Below are 19,040 nucleotides of genomic sequence, written 5' to 3'. Positions count from 1 at the left end.
TAATTCCAAACCGTATAGCCCTTGATTTTCTCCTTGCTGCTCAAGGGGCAGCTTGTGCGATTATCGGACCAGAATGTTGTGTTTGGGTTAACAGTTCTTTTACAATAGTACAAACCCACCTCAATGATGCAGCTGTCCATATCCAAAAAGCCGAAGATATAGCTAAAATCCCCAAAGACACATCTCTTAGTTGGCTCACTAATTGGTTGCCTTCCCTTACAGGATGGCTTAGACCTTTTGTATTAAGCTTAATCGGAATTGTTATAACTATAATCTGCCTGTTGTGCTGTTTTCAGTGTCTGTGCTCTCTAGGACAACAGTTTATGCAAAGGCAAGTAAAAATGTATGGTCAGTTTGTACAAATATCCAGCATCAATCATCAAAACCTAACCCCACAAGAAGTTAAATACCTAAAAGTGTGTTCCAAAATTTCTCCTGAAAAATTGGAACAAAGGGAGGATTTGTAGTGCGCAGGTTTGTTATTACCCTAAAATAGAATAGTTTTCTGATAAGCATACTGTTAGGTTTACAATAATTTAGATTATTAAGAAGTATTAGCTTTACAGCTGAATACAAGGCATGACCTGTGGCCTAGCAATGCAGCTGACCACAAGGCAGATTGATAGCTAAGCCTTTGCTTGTGTCAAGTAATCATTTTAACTGTATTAAGCATTTTCTGAGTTAAAAGCAGCAAGTATCTCTGTGTCTGTGTGCTGAAAAATCAGCTACAGCAAGAAGTAAGATAAGACAGGGAAACCATTGTTCTGGGTGCACTGGTTGTGTCCTTGAGAAGTATCTACTACTGTGTAAGGTTTTGCTAACATATTATAATGTTACTGTTACTTAACTTTTAGCTTTTAAAAAAGTGCTAGTTCAGCTTAATAGAAATATGCTGTTACAAAGATTTAAAAAGCACCGCCCAAATATTGCTTTTTTTTGTTAACCATGAAGTCTTGCCATGTTGTAATAAGTATAAAAGATCACCTCACCCTTAGGGGGGGGCCATTTTGCCTTTTGCTGGCTTTATGCTCTTTGCTCGAGCAAATAAACAGCTGTCTTTCTTTACCCGCGTTGTCTGTCAATCAAATTACAGCTAGACAACGAACCTTAGGGAGGTTTCTCCCACCACAATATATCCAATTTCTTGAAACAAGACTGTTTTTGCACTGGTCAGAATTTAATACAGAGGGAGTCAGACCTCAGGCTGACATGAAACTTAAGCTGCTGAACACAATCTCATTTATTTCTATTAACAGCTTTTATAGTAGGGCATAATCTTTCAAACATTTAAATTGCTGCACTATATTGAAATGAGAGTGAAATTGGCTTTTGAGCAGCTTCCCAAAATAGTTTTAATTATTATTTTCTGAATAGACTAGTGTTTAAGTCTCAGTAGGAGCCAGACTCCATTTGGCAGGCAACGGAGAAGAGAGTTTAGACAGCACTTCTAGGGCAGCTAAATAAGTTCATACGGGTAAGTTTCTGCATAAGTGGAGAATGCCTCATTCTGTAAGAATTTTTTCTAGCCCACAGTTGAAGTAATCCTGGCAAAGCATATGCAGGCATGTGAACAATAGACTACAGTTTTCAAATGTTGCAGTGCTCCTGTGTAAGCCAAGAAAGCAAGTAACCTCTGGAAGACCTTGAGGACAGCTGTACTGTTAGACAGTTGCTTGTTAGTTAAAAAAAGAGCCAAAATACCAAACTTCAGCTGGCCATTAAAGACCCAGGAAAACAATTAACCGAGGATAGTCAAACTCTGCATTTGGTGATATGGTCCAACACCCAAAGAGGTCAATGGAGACAGGAACTCACTCAACCCTAATATTGGAACAAGGTTTAAGTGCATGAGAATCACAAAGCAACAATAGCTATTCACTTGCCTAAGCCGAGTAAAATGCAGAAAGCGAACATCATATGTAATGGAGGTGTTAAAGTATGTTAATAGCTTCCTGGCATTCTTTGGAATAGTTATATACATGAAAACTTTAACTTAAGGCCAGGAAGTGTGCAGAAAAATCAAATTTAGATTATATCCCAACAGTAACTATATAAGAGAGGTTGTAACTAATGTGGGCATGCCAACAAAAAGCAGCCCAACAGAAACATTTGCAAAGTGATGATGCCACCCTCTTATGATCTAAACCCAAATGACTGACACATTAAGTCAGTGGAACGTTTTACCAACTTAATGGGCTTTGGTTCAGGCCCCTAACACAAAGATGGGCCTCAAAGCACAGAGCCTACCTAGGGAGGAGGGTACTTTATAAGTGTATTTGCTGGATATTACACCCTCCTTGAGAAATCCATACAGGCCAAAAGGAATTAGCTAAGGAAAGTGGGAAGCTGGGAAATAGCTCTGTATGCTTCACCTCAGTTGCCAGAGATTAGTGTCACTGTAAAACAAAAAAACCCCAAATTAAACCAGGGTATTACTCCTTGCACATGGCAGGCCTTAAACAGATTCTAAGCTGTTCCTAACACAATCAAACATTGGGCTACCTATGCCTCTAAGATTCAGAGGCCAGGTCCCAGCTGTCACAGTCCTATAATCCCACCCATAAGCAATATATTGCCTTTCACGTATGATTAAAAGCTACACTGAGACAGCCCATAGGGCGAGAGACCTTCAAGTGAGACATCCAGTAGAGCTGTGGCAAGGACTTCTTATCTAGGCCTTCCATAAATCCTAGATAAATCGTCCTCTCCCTGAGCCCTGCTGATCATTGCTCCTTCTCCGTTGCATGCCTTGACTAATCAGGCAAGGGTTTGAGGCCATCAAACCCATAAAGTTTGGGATTCTGTTTGTGTGGGAGTGCCAAGGCTGCATGTGTTTGTGTGGGAGAAAGAACAGTGAAGAAAGGGATATAGATTAGCTTTTTCACTGTGCCCTTGGATCCAGGCAGCAGATGGAAGACCTGCTCTCTGTTCTCCCTACACCAGGAAGCAAACATGAAAAAGCCGGGGAAAAAAAGCCCCCCAAAACAGACAATACGGCACTGGGCAACCAGAGAGGAGAACTTGGCTCAAACAGGTCCCATTTTCCAAGAAAAAAAAAGAACCATGTTGAGGTCTTGCCTCAGTGTCACTCTGCAATCTTGATGTTAGCAACTGAGAGCAGAACTTGCTAAGGGTTTTCCATTTCACTGATTTCATGCCATTCCTCTCTGAACGTAACACCAAGAGTTGTTGTCCAAGCAGGTCACTCCTGAAGGCTAGTGGGACTGAATTCAGGTTGCCCAGCGGCACAGAACTGTCCTCCCCCTTCAGAGGACAGGTGGCACCTATGTCCATGTGACCAGCAGTAGCAGCAACACCGCCCATGTTCAGCACAGCTCTGGATGCCCCCAGGCCTCTGCACTGGGGTTAGCCTGCTAGGGGGTGAGTACCATGCAAGGCAGAGGTGCTTCATGGCTCACTGGCAACCTCTCTTCCTGCGTCAGCCCTAACAGATGGGAGGCAGGAGCAGCAACCTCCATCTTGCAAGAACTCCCTTGGCAAATCCTGAGAATTCACCTGACTCCCAGCTGTCTTTCCTGCCTGGTGCAGTGGGGCTGAACCTGATGATCCCCCCAAGTCCCTTCCAGCCCTGCAATCTATAAACCTAGGAGTAAGTGTGATGCAAGGGGGAGGGGAGGGCTCATGCTGATAAAGCCACTTTAGCCAGGTCCGCACCATCAACTCCTGGGTTGGAGGAAAGAACTGAGCACCCCCGGGTGCAGAAGAGCGCTGGAGAGGAGAAGCCAGGCTTGCTCCAAGGCTACGAACAGAGGTCACCCTTATCACGATACAAAGTTATACAGCGGGACAAGATGTGCGAGCGCAGACATCCTGGTCACGCCACAACTGTCCCAAATCATCTATGCGACAGTGCCCATCTACAGTACATCCCCCTTCATCATGGTGGGCATCTAAATGGTTACAGCCTGATAACATCTGCCCAGCCTAGCCTTGAAAGTGCCCACTGCACAGAGCTCATGGGAAGAGGGGAACCAGACAGGGAGAAGGGGAGATGCCAAGAGGATGGACAGTGTGGCAACCCCCCACCCCCAAATCCTACACAGACCCTGCCCACGGCTCCTGAGTGCAACACTCCCCCCCAACATCCGCAACCCTTCTACAACCCTACACACATCCCCTACACACATCCCGACCCACCCCTACACCCCCCACATAACCTCATACTGCCAACAGCCCCCCACACCCTCCAACAAACCTATACACCTGTGCGCACACATCCCCACCCACCTTGGCATCCCCTATGGCCTCAACAGCCCCCCACATACTCCAACAACTCTACACCCCTCCCCACAATCTAACACCCCCCCATACACACAGCCCTACACACACACAGCCACACTCCCCTGCAGACACAGCCCTACACCCCCCACCACATAACCCTACACCCCGCCAACACCCCTACTACACCGGCCCCTAAAACCCTACATAGCCCCACACACAGCCACACCCCGCAACCCTGCACGCACGCACCTGCCGCCTCGGGACGATTAGCCCGTGCCCGCTGCGCCCGCACTAGTGCAGCTCCAGCCGCGCCGCGCCGCTTCCTCCAGCGGGAGTGGGCGGGGGCAGCGGGGTGAGCGGCCAATGGGGAGGCTGCTCATTTGCAAGTGCCGCAAAGGCTTTCGGGAGGCTTTTGGGAGGACAATTTAAGGGAGCTTAGGGGCTCCCTCTTTGGAAATAACCAGGCGTAGGGGCGACACTCGCACGCAGACACTCATAGAACAGGATTCTCCACTTTGCTGACCCCATTTACAAATACCATCAGCTCATCATAACTTCAAAGTCTTCCCTGCTTGCGAGCTTTATATGCCGCAGAGGCTTTTAAACAACTTCGGATGTGAGGGCGATCTGGCTGCGACATCTGTCACCCCATTGATCGCCAGGGTTGATTCGGCTGATCTGGCTGGCTAGGCGGGTGTCCCCTTCCTCCCTCACCGCTCCATGTGCGTCCCTCCCGAAGCTGCGCGCTCGGTCGAAGAGGACCACCTTCCCAGACTAGAGGAGTACCGTTCTTCGGTCAAGGGTATACGATAGCTGCGCTCCCCTGCTAGAACCTCCAAACAAGCTCAAGGTCCATTTGTAGGAGAACGTAGGGTAGTCAAGCTTCCAAGACTCCAGACACATCCAAATGAGGCGCTGCATGTGGCAGTCTGCCTTTCTTTTCATGCCCGTGTGCTGAATAGGCATACCTATTGCTTTTACTACACAGGTTTTCTTTTCGACGGTGCACAAATCACCAGATGTACATGAGCACAAAGGACTGGTTACTGTACTCCTGCCATAAGCATGCTTGGTATATTAAAATAAAAACGATGTCAGGAAAAACTAGGAGGGTGGTGAAGCACTGGAACAGGCTACCCAGAGAGGTGATGGAAGCTCCAACCTTGGAGGTCTCTAGAGGCACGGCTGGACAAAGCCTCAGCTGGAATGAGATAATCAGGGATGGTCCTGCCTTGAGCAGCAGGGTTGGACTAGATGCGTGTTTCTCAACCTTCTCCAGCCCAAGGCACATTTATGTTAAGAACATTTTTGCTCAGCACAGCTGTTAAGGCCTTCCCCATCCCCACACTGAAGAGCTCATTGCCAAGACAAAATTCTTGAGCACATTTTGCTGAGTTGGAGGCAGAGGGGCTGCTGTAAGAACACAAGAATTGCCATTTACTGGGTCAGGACCATAGGCCCAGTCTCTTGTTGCAGCAGCGGAGTGGGTGCTCAAAGGAAGAGTGAATTAGGTATGTCTAGGGTTTTTTCCACTGTACGTCTCCCACTTGTGGCCTCCAGCATTTATTATGCACTGTGTGAACAAGAAGTTTTAAACTTCCTACTTAAGGACTAATGAAGTATTAGTACTTAATGCATATTTGACTTATTGCACAGTGAGAAGTAGAGCTGGAAGGTGTGCGGGCCGGGAGCGACCCGAGCCCTTTTCCGTGCTGCACGTGGGCTGTGGCCAGCAGCCCGGGCACGCTGGATCAGAGAGGGAGGGCGATGAGCTGGAATTAGGCATAAACGCTTAGCGGTAGTTTTAAAGATTGTTTACTTACACCGAGATGGCAGCGGTGCAGGCTGGAAAACTTGCTTGAGTTGCGGTTACAGACAGGAAAGAAGAGAGGCGGACAAGAGTTCTAAACTCATGAACTCTAGCCCAATCCGGCTGAAGGCTCTAAACACGCGAGCCCGTCGTGTCAACCGAAGAAAGTACTCGTCCGAAAGAGCCCTGAATAAACTCACACGAAGTTTGCTAGGCTCCGTGGGTCCTTCTGCTCACTCATCCACACGAAGTTTGCTAGGCTTCGTGGGTCCGGTTCTTCTGTGTGCAGGGAGGGATACGTCTAGGAATCTATCGGCGACGGGGAGAGGCTAGAGGCTGATCAGACCTGGTTAGCAACGCAACCACTAGCCGCCACATGTGAATAATTTAGAACTGGCCAATAATGGGACTCAAATTAGCATACAAATGGCGGGAACTCTTTGCAACGAGCATTTCTGTGCTGCAACAAAGAAATGCACCCTGCAAAGAAAGCTTCAAATTGGCGGGAAATTCTCCCTTTTGCAGCAGAAAACTCCACCGTGCAAAGAAGCTATAATTTAGCGGGAACAATTTAGCAGTGCCGAAGCACACAAAAACAAAAATCACACCCTTTGGGTTGTGACAGAAGGGACCTCCAGAGGTCATCTAGTCCAACCCCCTGCCTGTGGTTCGGATCATCTCTATCCAAACCACCCCATACAAACCATAATCTAAACTCTTTATAATATTACCATCAACCCTGACACAACACAGACTCGAATCCTAACCTGCCACAGGTAAAGCAGGGGAACCACAGCAACCAATATCCTGCTTCTATGACATGTTGTCAATATACGCTCAATATATGATCAAGAGATCCTGTAGAGATGGCCATGCCACCCCCACCTCCTCAAAGAGAAAGGCAACCCCCCCCAACAGTTCATACCAATCTGACCACAGGGTGAAATTCCTTCCTGTCTGCAAACACGGTGACCAGTCCGACCCTGAGCGGAGGGGCAAGATCCCCCAGCCAGGAACCTCCAGGTTTTGTTCCAGCAGTAGCATTGGCACACCCCAAAGTCCCCTGCCTTGAGTCAAAGTTCCCAGCCTTTATGTGGATAGCGATGATGTACATAGTGAATATTTAAGACACCATCCGCATTTGTCTCATCCCAAGGGCATATCTATTGCTTAGAGATAGATGGCTTAATATTAAAAATCCTCTTGATGTAGTTTGTCTATAGGGCAAGCATGTCAAATGATGAAGCATTTCTAGTGCATTGTGTTTCCTTATGCAGTGGAACATGTGTTTGTATTATTAAAAATATTTTGCAATAGACAGCTTTTAGATTAACCCCCCAACCATACAGAAAGCTGTAGTCTCCTTAAAAACAACTAATATTAAAGTAAAAATGACCAAGAACATGAATTACTCAAGCAAATAATGAGTTCAGCCAAAACATGTCAACTTTTTTTTTAAACGTGGTTTTTAAAAATGGCTTTGGTAGCATGCCTGAAAGGTAATCAAATTCAGGCTATTGAGATCCAAGAGAAGGGTAAAGTTCTTACACTATATCCCATGGCAACAGCCCCCTCTTGATATTAAAAAAAAAGGATCCAACAGAGGTAACTTTACTGATCATACCTTCAATCTTATAATGGTGTTAAGATGGAATCCCCTGTAATGCATATTGTAAGAGTCTAATCTTCATCTGAGAGAAATGGATCAGAACAAGGTTTGCCTCCAAAGATAGCAATCCCCTAGCCAGAAACAGCCTGTAAAAGGTTAAACGTTGTAAGTAAAAGTTACCCTCAACAGCAGACTCTAGTAATCAGACATGTTTCCTCCAAGGAGCTGATATCCTCCCCTCCATTATCACCTTCAGAGGCTTCTTCAAAGCCAGCTATACCATCTCAGTCTTGTTTGGGATTAAGGTGGATGAAATGCATGCCAATATAATTAAGCTTCTGGTGCTTCAATGGGGATGTGCCCTCAACTAGCGTTGACTTAAGAACATTGCAGCACTTTGCAGCACCCCTGAAGGGATCTCAAGACAACTCAAGGTGCTGTGGCCCACTGGCTGAAAATCACTGGGTTAGAATCTCAGTGTTGCACAGGTTATATGTGTACATCAAGATTGCAAAGTGGACAAGGTATTTAACAAAGAGAAAATATCTTGGGAGCAATAGTAAGGTTTTTAGTGCAACACCCAAAAGGAAGTGAATGCCAAGTTTATTATTTAATACTTATTAAAGTAATACTTTATTTTTTTAGTGCAACACCCAAAAGGAAGTGAATGCCAAGTTTATTATTTAATACTTATCATTCTTACATACACTACTCTTTAATGCATGTTATTTATATTATTATATACATATTGCTTGTTATTCCATACATATATGATGGTGATGTGATTTTATATGTATTATATACATATGTATTTAATACATTACTCTTATACGTATTTAATATGTATTACTTAAGTGTAATAATAATAATGCGTTAACCTTAATTATGAGAACGTGAATGAAAACATAACACTCAAATCTACGTCTCTTCAAGAGTAACTTTATTCTGGGCAGGATTTACACAGAAGGAATGAAACAAACCTTTTTACACAACAAAACACTGACAAAACCTAAAATACAACATTTGCTAAATTTTCATTTCAATGTGGTAATTCTATCCCCTTCTTCTCCCATACATTCAGACACACTCTTCAAATAAATATATTTCCATAAAATGAAGAGAAAACTGTTTCAATAAAGTATTAACAGATGTGAAAACAGCCTAACGGCGTTTTGGGGCTATTTTCACTCTATTTCTCCACACTTGAGTTAGATATATCATTTTGATTTCCTTACAAGTAATGACAATGTGAGATCTGACTTCTTATGAAAGGTTTTGTATTACATATAATGTATGCATTTGAGAAATGGCAAATGGTAAAATAATTTTAACATTTAAAAGATACACTTAGCATAGCTGCAGAGTTTGCTAGAGGTTAAGTAATGTTTTGTATATGTAAATTCTTATGGAAATATACTGATTTTGGTCAGATTTTAAAGTAACATGTAGCCTACACTTCTCCATCTAAATGGCACGCAGAGAAAAAAATATATTAAAAAATAATTCAACCACACAGTCCTCATTCAAACAAAAACTCTCATTGACTTGAGCAGGCATCTCCCTAAGTGAAGACTACAGAACTGTGCAGAGAGGAGGCTTGCTTAGTTAAATGTGCATTGCCTCTGTTTAAAGTTCAAACTAGCATGGGCAACTTTTTAAACATGAACTTCCCTGAAACTGCAGAGGTTTACAGGCAGATCCTTTCTGTGTACCTACTATCTTTACAACCTGTCTTGCTGATCTCTTGCCCTAATCTTGAAGCCGTTCTTCAGATCATTTACTGCTTGCCTGAAGATGGACTGGGTTTAAAGGAGGTGTCTACACTGTGAAGGAGGTTTAAAGGAGGTGTCTACACTTGTGGCAGGAGCACACTCAGGGCAAGATGGTTCCTGAGCATGTTGCATCTACCCACTCCCACTTACATGCACCAGTCATGGAAATATGTTAAAAGAAACCACTCCGTGCTTGTCCCTTGGGTCACTCTCAAGCATGCCTGAGAAGCCCTAGTTTGGGCTGTCCAACTTCAGGCAAACTGTTGCCAGTGTTGACATACCCCAAGTGGCCTATTCTGACTGGGATATGCATATGTAATTCCCACTACCATTTATGAGAATTTATGGCATGTAATTGCATGAGAAGAGACTCAGTTTAGAAAGAGACAGATTTGAATAAAGATTTGGATAGGTCCAACATCTCCATTGTTAGCATAAATTCCTCAGATATAAATAAATTAAATTATATCTAAATATAAAATACAGGTTTTTGATTTCCACAGAATTGCTGTCTCCATGGTTTTAAGACACTTAAGTATACACTTTTATCCTGTTTCCCACTTGCACATGCCCCTCAATACATGCTCCTAGTGCTGCTTACTTCAAGATGGCTCAGTTCTACTTCCTTACTGAGCACCAACATCACAGCTCTGTTAGCAGACAGGTGTAATTTTTAAATTAGTGTTGTTAATTGCCACTAAAAAAATATATTACTATTCAGCCATTCCCAATTTCTTAACTCTCCATGAGAAGAGATCAGGCAAGGCTTCCCAGGACAGATCAGATTTCCTGTCTAATCACTTTGTAAGAAGGGGAATAGGACCCTTATACACATGGGGTTTTTTTAAGCCAAAAGTTTACAATTGAATGGACAATCCCCCCTCCATTTTATACCCGCACCTTCTAGCAGCTTCCCTTTGTTGATTACCTGTTGATTTTTCTTCTAATTTCTCTATCATGTTACTTTCTTCTCTACCCAGAGCCAAACTATGTTTGAGGCTGCATATTCAGGAGAGTCAAGCAGACACCAAAAAAGTTAAGCCTGCAGAAAACTCTTTGGTGAACAATAGGATTCTAGCTGCCAAAAATCATCTGGCAAATCACATCCCAAACATAAGCCTAATGTGAGGGAGAACAGTAGAAGCTGTTTTCCCTCAGGCCAAATGCCCATTGCAGCCAGTGGGGATTTTGCCCACTGCAGGATTGGACCAAGAACTACAAAACTGAGACAAAGCACAGAGTCCAGAGAAAAGTGTGTGAACAAAAGCCTGAGAAAGCTACAATATAATTAAACTTTCTACTAATTTAGGACCCTTTGGCTTCAAAATAGAGCAAGGTTAGGCCCTTGGTCACTGATTTGATGTCAGTGCAAAGCAAGTGAGAGCAAAACACTAGTATCTAGATGCTACAGGATGGGTCTATAACAAGGCTAAGATAACGAAGCTTCACTGACCCTTTGTCTAATATACAACATTCAGAGCTTAGACATGTTCACAACACAAGATTCAGTGAATGCCCCCTTCTTGCCACTGCACCTTTGTCACAATACTGCACCAGTTTGCTAAAATTATTTGCTTGTATAAAATGTTTGGACCCACTAAAGGAAAAATTTCAATTTTAAAAAAGTTTGTTAAAAAGCTTACTGTATAAAATGCCCCCAAACCCCAAGCCACATATACAAAATGTACTGAATTTAAGAAAATAATTGGACCTAATCATATAATAAAACATTTTTATACAAAAAGGTACAAGATTGCATTGAAATTAATTACTAAAAAAAATAAGTCTTGAAATGTCTTGCTCATAGAAAATAAGAGATCTTCAGTCATGGCAAATTGTCTAACATAAGTCACCATTTCAGAGGAAGAGCATGTTAATTCAACACAAAGTGCTTTCTGCAAGTCACCGGTGAGCTCCATACTTTGAAGACCAGTCAATCCGCCCATGGATTGGTTGAGCTGACGGGGGGAGTGGCATTAGCCCCGGGGTGCTCTTTGAAGGTGTACTGTACGACGGTCGCCCAATATGAGATCTGACAGTCTTCAGGCTAGCGTAATCTACAAGGGTGAAAAAGAGAAAAGCAGGCGATAAAAATTCAAGGAGCAGCTCAGCCTAGATTTAGGAATCCTTGAGCACAGGGTCTGGACACTCATTGTTAGAAGAAGAAACCTTACAGATATTTCACAGTTTTTCTAAAACACAAAAAAGAAATCAGAAAGAGTGAAACAACAGGGAGTCAAGCTCAAGATCCACACAATCAGAAAGAGTGAAACAACAGGGAGTCAATCCCAAGATCCACCCCTGCCTCTGGTCCCCTACTATGACCAGTATCTGCTGGATGCAGCAAGAAGCTGGGTCCAGAGGAACCTATTTGCAACTCCCCAGTTCTGAGGTCAATCCTATGCTAAACCTGGCCTCAGCATTCCTTAATGCAGCCTCTCTGATAGGGACTGGAGATTGGGGTAATACCAGGTAGTGTAACGTGGGGGTTCATGCCCTGCTCGCTCCCCCTGGGTGTTGCCTAAAGAGAAGGGCACCTGCTTGACTTGCACTTCCGGGCTGCACACTGCAGTGTCACAGGGTGCAAGGCATTCTAAAAAAAAAAAAAATCAGGTTTTGTAGAATGGCACTGTTCTTGGCTGCTGGTAAAGAACTGACCCCATTTTTTGCAGCCAAATCACCAATTCTTTTGTCCTCCTGACATGGGCTTCAACAGGAAAAAAAAAAAGGAGTGAAAGCTCCTGACAGCAGCAGCAAATTTCACTGTCGCCTTAGAGAACTACAATTCCTAGAGTGCTCTTCACTCCATGACATGCACTGCCTATGCCTGCTGCTTGCTGCCACCTCATGGGGAAAGGTGAAAGAGATCTGTCCCAGATGCATTATTCCCATGTTACGCCTAAGGATAGCACTGAGGGGCCACCCTGTTTTTTGCTTGCTGTATCCTCCATCCTGTCAGGGAGTACCAGACTCACTTTTCAGACCCTTCATGTTGCCAGGTGCAGTACATGAAGGCAGGAACAGGGAAGGAGACTGTACCTCCTGTGTATGTTTACACATTGTGCAAGCAGCTACCCCCAGGAATGGTTGGTTCAAATTATTGTATTTACTCAGATTCAGGATAGGTTTTTCCCCTGCATTTTTTCCTGGGATGCCAGAGCTGCCGCTGCTGCAATCACTGCTTCATGGCCAGGCCAGAACTAGAATTACCCTGTGCTCCATGCTGGTATGGGGCCAGAGCTATGATGGATGATAAATAACAGAGGGGGCAGAGGCTGGGGCAGGTGGGGGGGACAAATGGCAGTGGTGTAGGCAACAGGAGGTGAAGGCACTGGGGGAAGGTAGGGGGAGGGGGCAAGCACCAAAGGGCAGGCTACTTGCCTCCTGGCCATAGGGGTGGGGGAGATGAATTTAAAGATAACCCACCAATAATTAGATTCTATACATGGAAAACTTATAACAAATTTATTACAACATTTTCCATGCATAGAATCTAATTATGGGGGGGGGGTCATCTCGGATTCTAGTAAATACAGTAAATACAGCTGTGGAGAGAGGACATGCAAAGTAGTGCACCCTATGCTGGTACTACATAGTTATGACAGGGATTTTTATTCCCTTACACTGGAGTAAAACAACTTACAGGTGGAGGGTGTATGTTGTGTCTGCTGCAATTTTACACTGGTGTTATTCTCAGCATTCACTTTGTCTTCACACAGGCTGAAAACTAAGAATATCCATGCATTTTCTGGAGTGAATTGGGATGAGAATTTGGGAACTATGCTCCTGAAAGTCCCACTGTGGTGGGAAGTAATGGTTGAGCATTTGGTGCTACAAGTGCTACGGAGTACAAGTTATCCTTACTTCTGTTTGCTCAATGCGTGTAAGGATTTGTATCTATGGGTGTATAACTATGTTATTCTGAAGGTTTAGACCTATTCTGATTTCCCTAGTCATGAATAGCAGCTGAAAGATAAGAGCCTAGAGCTCTAGACACTCAGTTCTTCAAGAGCACAGCATTATTGCACAAACGAGCAAAAGCCAAGACAACTAATTCTTCACTTACTTGAGGATGGATCCATAAGCGGAGCTAACTGAACCTTCTGCCCAGCAGAGCCTACTTCCTTTTTCAGAAACGAAGGGATATAACTGCCAGTCAGGCCATTTGAAACTGTGGGCCCTGAAAGAATTTGTTAACGAAAAGCAAAACTTAAAATCAATGCAACGGATCTTAGATAGGGGGCAGAGACCAGACACATTTACTACAGAGCGTATTGAATTTTTACTTGATGGAAAAGTGGAGTGGACATACTACACAGCATTATACTGGAGTAAGTTACTAAGTTATTCCACTTTGGTGTAAATTAGCCCTAAAGAAAATGAGGAGCCTCTTTTTGCTGCTGTAAGGTATACTGATGCACTGGACATCAGTCTGTGCCTTAGTTATTTTAATTCCAGGCTAGCCATTTGCTCAATGCAAAGTAGCTCCCCTGCCACCTACTGACCAGGCCCTGTAATAGCACTTACTGCAGGCAGCCTGCTTGGAAGTGATATCTATGTGTTCACTCCTTACTATGGAGCAAAATCTGGGGTACACTGCTCCGTAATAATCACGCCATGTGTCTGCACCCATGTGCACATCTTACTGTGGGTGTTCTGAAGGCACTTCACAAATGGTATACTGGTGGGTCACACTCAGAACTAAGCCAGTCCCTCACCTAATGCAAATCAGCAGAGCTCCACTGGGATGTATACAACTATTGAAATTCACTCCACAGTATAATCTCATCTGCCATATCCTTAACCAAAAGTTTACAGCCACACGGCTTTAAACATTCCAGTAAAAGACATATAGATTGGGCTCCAGGGGAGTTTTTCTTGGAGTTTTTTCCTGCAGCCCAGTTTTAACAATATACTGAGCATCCTTTTTTTGAGAGCTGCTTCTATGTGGCAAGATTCGGTTCTTTGGCTCAGCAAGGATTTCCCTGAAAATCACTAACTGCCTAATGCTTGTCCTGAACAGGGGCAACCTCAGATCTGGCCCTTAGCAAAAACTGCAGGAAACTGACCAAAAGAAAATCATAGGGGCTAGGGATAGAAGTTACACATAAACCGCTTTAAGTGATCAGAAACTGGTTTAAACCTGTAGCAGAACATAAGTTCAGTGCACATACACTAGTTTCAAAATATCCAAAACCAGTTTAAGGTAAACCTGTTTGAATGTAGTATCAGACTTAATCAACTCAGGTCAAACATATGGAACTTGTGTCACGGAGACCGTTCCAGTTTAAGTTAAATCACAGTCCTCCAGCATCCCAGCATGCTCTGCAGCCCTGCGCTGGCCTGGGTTGAGCTGTCTGTTCCAGCCAAGCAGGGCTGACCCCACCCCTCTCCTCCTTAGCTGGAGCACTATCTCTGCTCTGATCTGGCTGGCTGAGAAAGGGATGGGGGTGTGAAACCCTGCTCTGGAGTGCTGCTAGGTCTGCCTGGCAGGGGGGCAGCAGCCCTTGCCAGGCATCCCCATCCCTCCACCTGCCTTACTGCTCCAGTGGCAGCAGCAGGGGCAGGGCCATACCCCGGTAGCCTGAGCGGAAGTGAGGATTTAATCCCCCCACTGCAGGGGGACAGCACAGACACTGATAGGCTCCACTTGTGCACCCGGGGCCAAGGCAGCCAGCCACCAGTAGCCTGAGGGGAAGGGGGCAGGTTAACCCCCCGCATTGCAGGCAGCAGCAGCAGGGGCCCCAACATGATGCCCTAGACCAAGTCCCTCCAAAGAGCGGCCACGAGGGGAGATGTGACCTGGCTAGAGGCGGTGGGGGGAGCAGAGCCAGTGCAGGTTACACAACTGGCTAGTACACATAAACCAGTTTCAAAATGCCCTAACCGGTTTGAGATAAACCTGGTTGAATATAGTATCAGACTTAACTGACTGAGGTCAAACGGTGCGTCCCCTCCCTTTCCTGGCAGCGAAGCGAACCATTGTGGTGGGAGGAGGTAAGGCACCTCTCACCCACTGCCTGCTCGTAGCAGTGCTGGGCAATCGGGGCGGGCTGCCATGGCTGCCACTCCCAGGCTGTGGGGCTGGGCTAGACTGGGCTGTGGCGGTCCATTGCACCCCCACCACTGCCCATGCCCCTGGCCTGCAGCAGCCTGTCTGAGCACCTGGCACCACTGCGAGCAGGTAGCGGGTGACAGGTAGTTCACCTCTGCCCACTGCAACAGTTTGCTCTGCCGCCGCTGCCACTGGGAGAGGGAGAGGCATGGGGAGCCATGATGCAGCTGCAGCACACCTGCAAACTGCAGCCCCTGCACAGGGCTGGAGGTGGGAGGCGGCAGGTGCTGCCCCCTGAGGCCACACCAGCCTGGGCCGTGCTGCTGCAGAGGGAGGCAGTGGTGAGCCAGGCTCCGTAACTAGCTCCAGCTTCCCCACACCATTCCCCCTTTGCCTGTAGACAGGCTACATCCCCCTTTCCCATGCTTGGCTAGCTGCTCCTTAGAGGGACTCAGCCCAGGGCGCCATGTTGGTCTCTCGCCACTGCTGCCTGCAATGGAGGTATTAAACCCGACTTCCCTTCAGGCTACTGGTGTCTGGCTGCTGTGGCCCCAGGTGCATGAGTGGTGCCTATCGGTGCCCATGCCATGCCCCCTCCCCTGCAATAGGAGGATTAAGCCCCACTTCCCCTCAGGCTACCAGGGTCTGGCCCCACCCCTGCTCCTGCTGCTGGACCAGTGAGGGGGTGGAGGGCTGAGGACCCCTGGCAGGGGCTACTCTTCTCCTCCCCTTTCAGGCAGACCCCAGCAGGGGTCCCTGCAAGCTAGGGTGGGGGTTTAAACCCCTCCCAAATCATACTCGGGCCTGTCCGGGCCTAGCCATGTCCCCCCCTCAGCTCAGCTTCCCTCCAGCTGAGGGCTAGCTCTAGCACCCACCAGCTTCTGGCTTAGCCACTGTAGGCATGTGCCTACATTTCCAGAGTCAAAGTGAATGTCTATTCACTTGCAAATTGGTTCAATTTTTGCAGCTTAGACTAACCTGCAAATGTTGAATCAATTCAGGCTTCAGGTTTTTGAAAGTCTGTCTCTAGCCAAGCAGATTGTTCAAGCTAAAAAACGGGGAACAGATGGGGTTTAGCAAAAAACAAAGGAGTTAGCCTGTATAGACCAAAAGTTTGTGTTTCTGCAATGCAAGACAACTTCAGCAAAACGTATTGCAAAAGATCTAAGCGGTGATGAAAAGTGCATCTCTATCACTTTGACAGTGCTCCCAAGAATAAAGTTTCACTCCAAGACTACTGAAGCAGTTGTAGCTAATATTATCAGATTAGACTGAATGCAAAAATTTCATTTAGTTTATCTGACTGCACTTGTTCTAGTTATTCTTATATGCAGTCAGTTTCTGTCTTGTTTGTGTGAGCTATTACACAGCAGAAGAAAAACAGCCAGCAACTGAAAATAGGCAACAGGAAAGTAAAATTTCACAAAAACCAGCAAGAGGACTCAGGGCTACTGATATTTAAAACTGACCAGATCTCCATCTTCTCAATATCTGAAGGATCAAACCAGGCCTTCTAAGAGTCTGAGATCTAAAACAGGGTAGAGCACCTCTAGGCCATTACAAAAATTCTCACCCTCTCCCATCAGCAATTCTCTTGGAATGTTTAACTTTTTACAACTTTTACCTGAACTCATCCTGTTGACACCTCCTACCACACCTGATACTTTCCCAGGCAAACCAGAACTGGGCCAAGGATTAGATGAAATAGAATCTTTGCTTGAATTGGAGATGATGCTATTCCTTGTGCTTATTCCTATCAGAGAAAAATGAAGCGTTAATTGGTCATTCTGAAATCTTAGTCTCATATGCAAATATTACATTGTTTTGTATCAGTACAAAAATGTAGTGTGAGCAGGTGGTTTGCACACTAGCTTAATGAAAAACCTCTCCACGCCTGACTGTACAGGGCATGCTAGCTGTATGCAGGATACTTTCTATCATTGCACGTAGTGTTGCTACATGTAGGTACATGCCATGTTCCTGGAATGGGCACACTGGCAGAGAGCTCAAGGTATCTGATGGGAAACTAGGCTTTGGCAGATGTTTGATTTTTTGACTTGCTCCTGAAATGTAACAACATGCACAGGCCCTTACTGAGTGTCATTATTCTCAATGAAGTTAAAAGGGACTCAATATTAGAGGGGTCTCTATATTCAGATTCCTTGTAGGATCAGGGTCATGAGATTGTCAAATGTTCTGGTACTGCCTAGGACAGACAGTGCTACGTAAATGCAACTTGTGTGAAATACAAACACTTTATGCTACTGTCAGGGTTTTGTTTTTTTTTTAATTTAGAGAAATAGGCAGGATAAGGATTTTACAATATTCAACTCTACTTTCATATTTGTGCAGCTTCTACTGAAATCAACACAAGTTGTGCCCACAAGATGCACACACATGAAGACATGGTCCATGTATTATTACTTTTGCTGTCTCATGAAGGCAGCATAACATACTTGGATGCTGAGAGACAAATAATAGCAGGCTTGCACTCACCATGTTTAACGTACATTTAGCAGTGTAACTAGTGACCCCAAACTCCATTTAAAAAACTTCTTCTTCCAAGTGTTTAAGGTTCTAACCTGGATGTTACAGTTACATGCACATTTGTACATTACAAAAAAGATTAAGGTTATGCCAACCTGGCATAATGAGAATACAGTAAGTATGCATCAGATTCTCAAGTAGAACTGAATGAACACTTGAAACATTGGTTTCAACATGTTTTGCTGTGCACTCCCTGATATGTATAGTCAAAACTGTACGGTTATGGAACTCCACCATTAAAAAAAATAAATTTAGTGAAAATAAAAGCTAATGAACTGTTCACTTTTCCTCCTGGCTACTTGCAAAACATTAACAAGATGCCCCAAAGCCTTGTGATGCAGACTGAGACGGCCTTGTCTCATTTAATCCCAACAAAATGAAAGGCTTGTCTCCACAGGGAAATTCATTCTGGCCACTATGAAGCATGAGGTACTACAGATTAGTTATTCCTGATGAACCAACTCCATGTGTGGATGCGCTTATTCTACAATATAGCATCACATTCCATATGAGTTTAGTCCATTTGAAAAAAAATCTTCATGCTGAATTGATTTATCAGGAGCAGCAATTCCAGAATAACTCTCATGTAGACACACCCAAAGAAACCTAGCATGATGCATTTATGCACAACCCTTCTAAAAAACACTTATTGTATAAAAATTGTTGCATTCTAGCCCAACGGTGGCATGGAAACTGCAAAAATTAAGAGGTAAGGACAAAGGATTCCTTTAAAAAAAGAACAGCAGGGCTTGACTCTACACGCTGCCGAGTACACTTAACTCCTCCAGGTGGCAGGAAAGAAAATGTCCCCTTGCTGCCACCTAACATTGGCTGCTACCAGCAGTATGTATTAGGGCTGTGCGAAATTTCAGTGGCCATTTTGTTTCATATTTGGATGTTTCGACAGTCGGAACACCGAATCCGAAATTAAACGGGCCATCCAAAATGTTTCGTAAATTTTCCAAAACATTTCAGATGTTTCAGAAACAGGCCTGCAGGGAAAGA

The 19,040-nt window shown here is 44.8% G+C and overlaps 2 protein-coding genes across 10 annotated transcripts in view; both read right to left on the bottom strand.

Annotated features, from left to right (window-relative positions):
- Positions 1–4,565, bottom strand: part of LOC102372304 (glutathione S-transferase 3-like) — a 25,408-nt gene extending 20,843 nt beyond the window's left edge. For 2 of the 3 annotated variants that reach the window (XM_025205127.1, XM_006024480.3), the window contains exon 1: positions 4,492–4,565. The gene's annotated coding sequence lies outside the window, so the exon portion shown is untranslated. The remainder of the gene's footprint in view (positions 1–4,491) is intronic. The other variant, XM_025205126.1, reaches the window with a different exon arrangement.
- A 4,002-nt stretch (positions 4,566–8,567) lies between these two features.
- Positions 8,568–19,040, bottom strand: part of ICK (intestinal cell kinase) — a 47,015-nt gene continuing 36,542 nt past the window's right edge. For 6 of the 7 annotated variants that reach the window (XM_025205107.1, XM_025205105.1, XM_006024477.2 and 3 more), the window contains 3 exons: positions 17,113–17,241; positions 13,500–13,613; positions 8,568–11,490 (listed from right to left, as the gene is read on the bottom strand). In XM_025205107.1, the coding sequence (XP_025060892.1) occupies positions 11,336–11,490; positions 13,500–13,613; positions 17,113–17,241 (398 nt within the window). In that variant the 3' untranslated portion in view covers positions 8,568–11,335. Of the gene's footprint in view, positions 11,491–13,499; positions 13,614–16,466; positions 17,242–19,040 lie in introns of those variants that run through there. The other variant, XR_003094262.1, reaches the window with a different exon arrangement.

This window comes from Alligator sinensis, unplaced genomic scaffold (genome assembly GCF_000455745.1).
Source record: "Alligator sinensis unplaced genomic scaffold, ASM45574v1 scaffold1012_1, whole genome shotgun sequence".
NCBI lineage: Eukaryota > Metazoa > Chordata > Crocodylia > Alligatoridae > Alligator > Alligator sinensis.
This window is presented reverse-complemented; position numbering and strand designations above follow the sequence as displayed.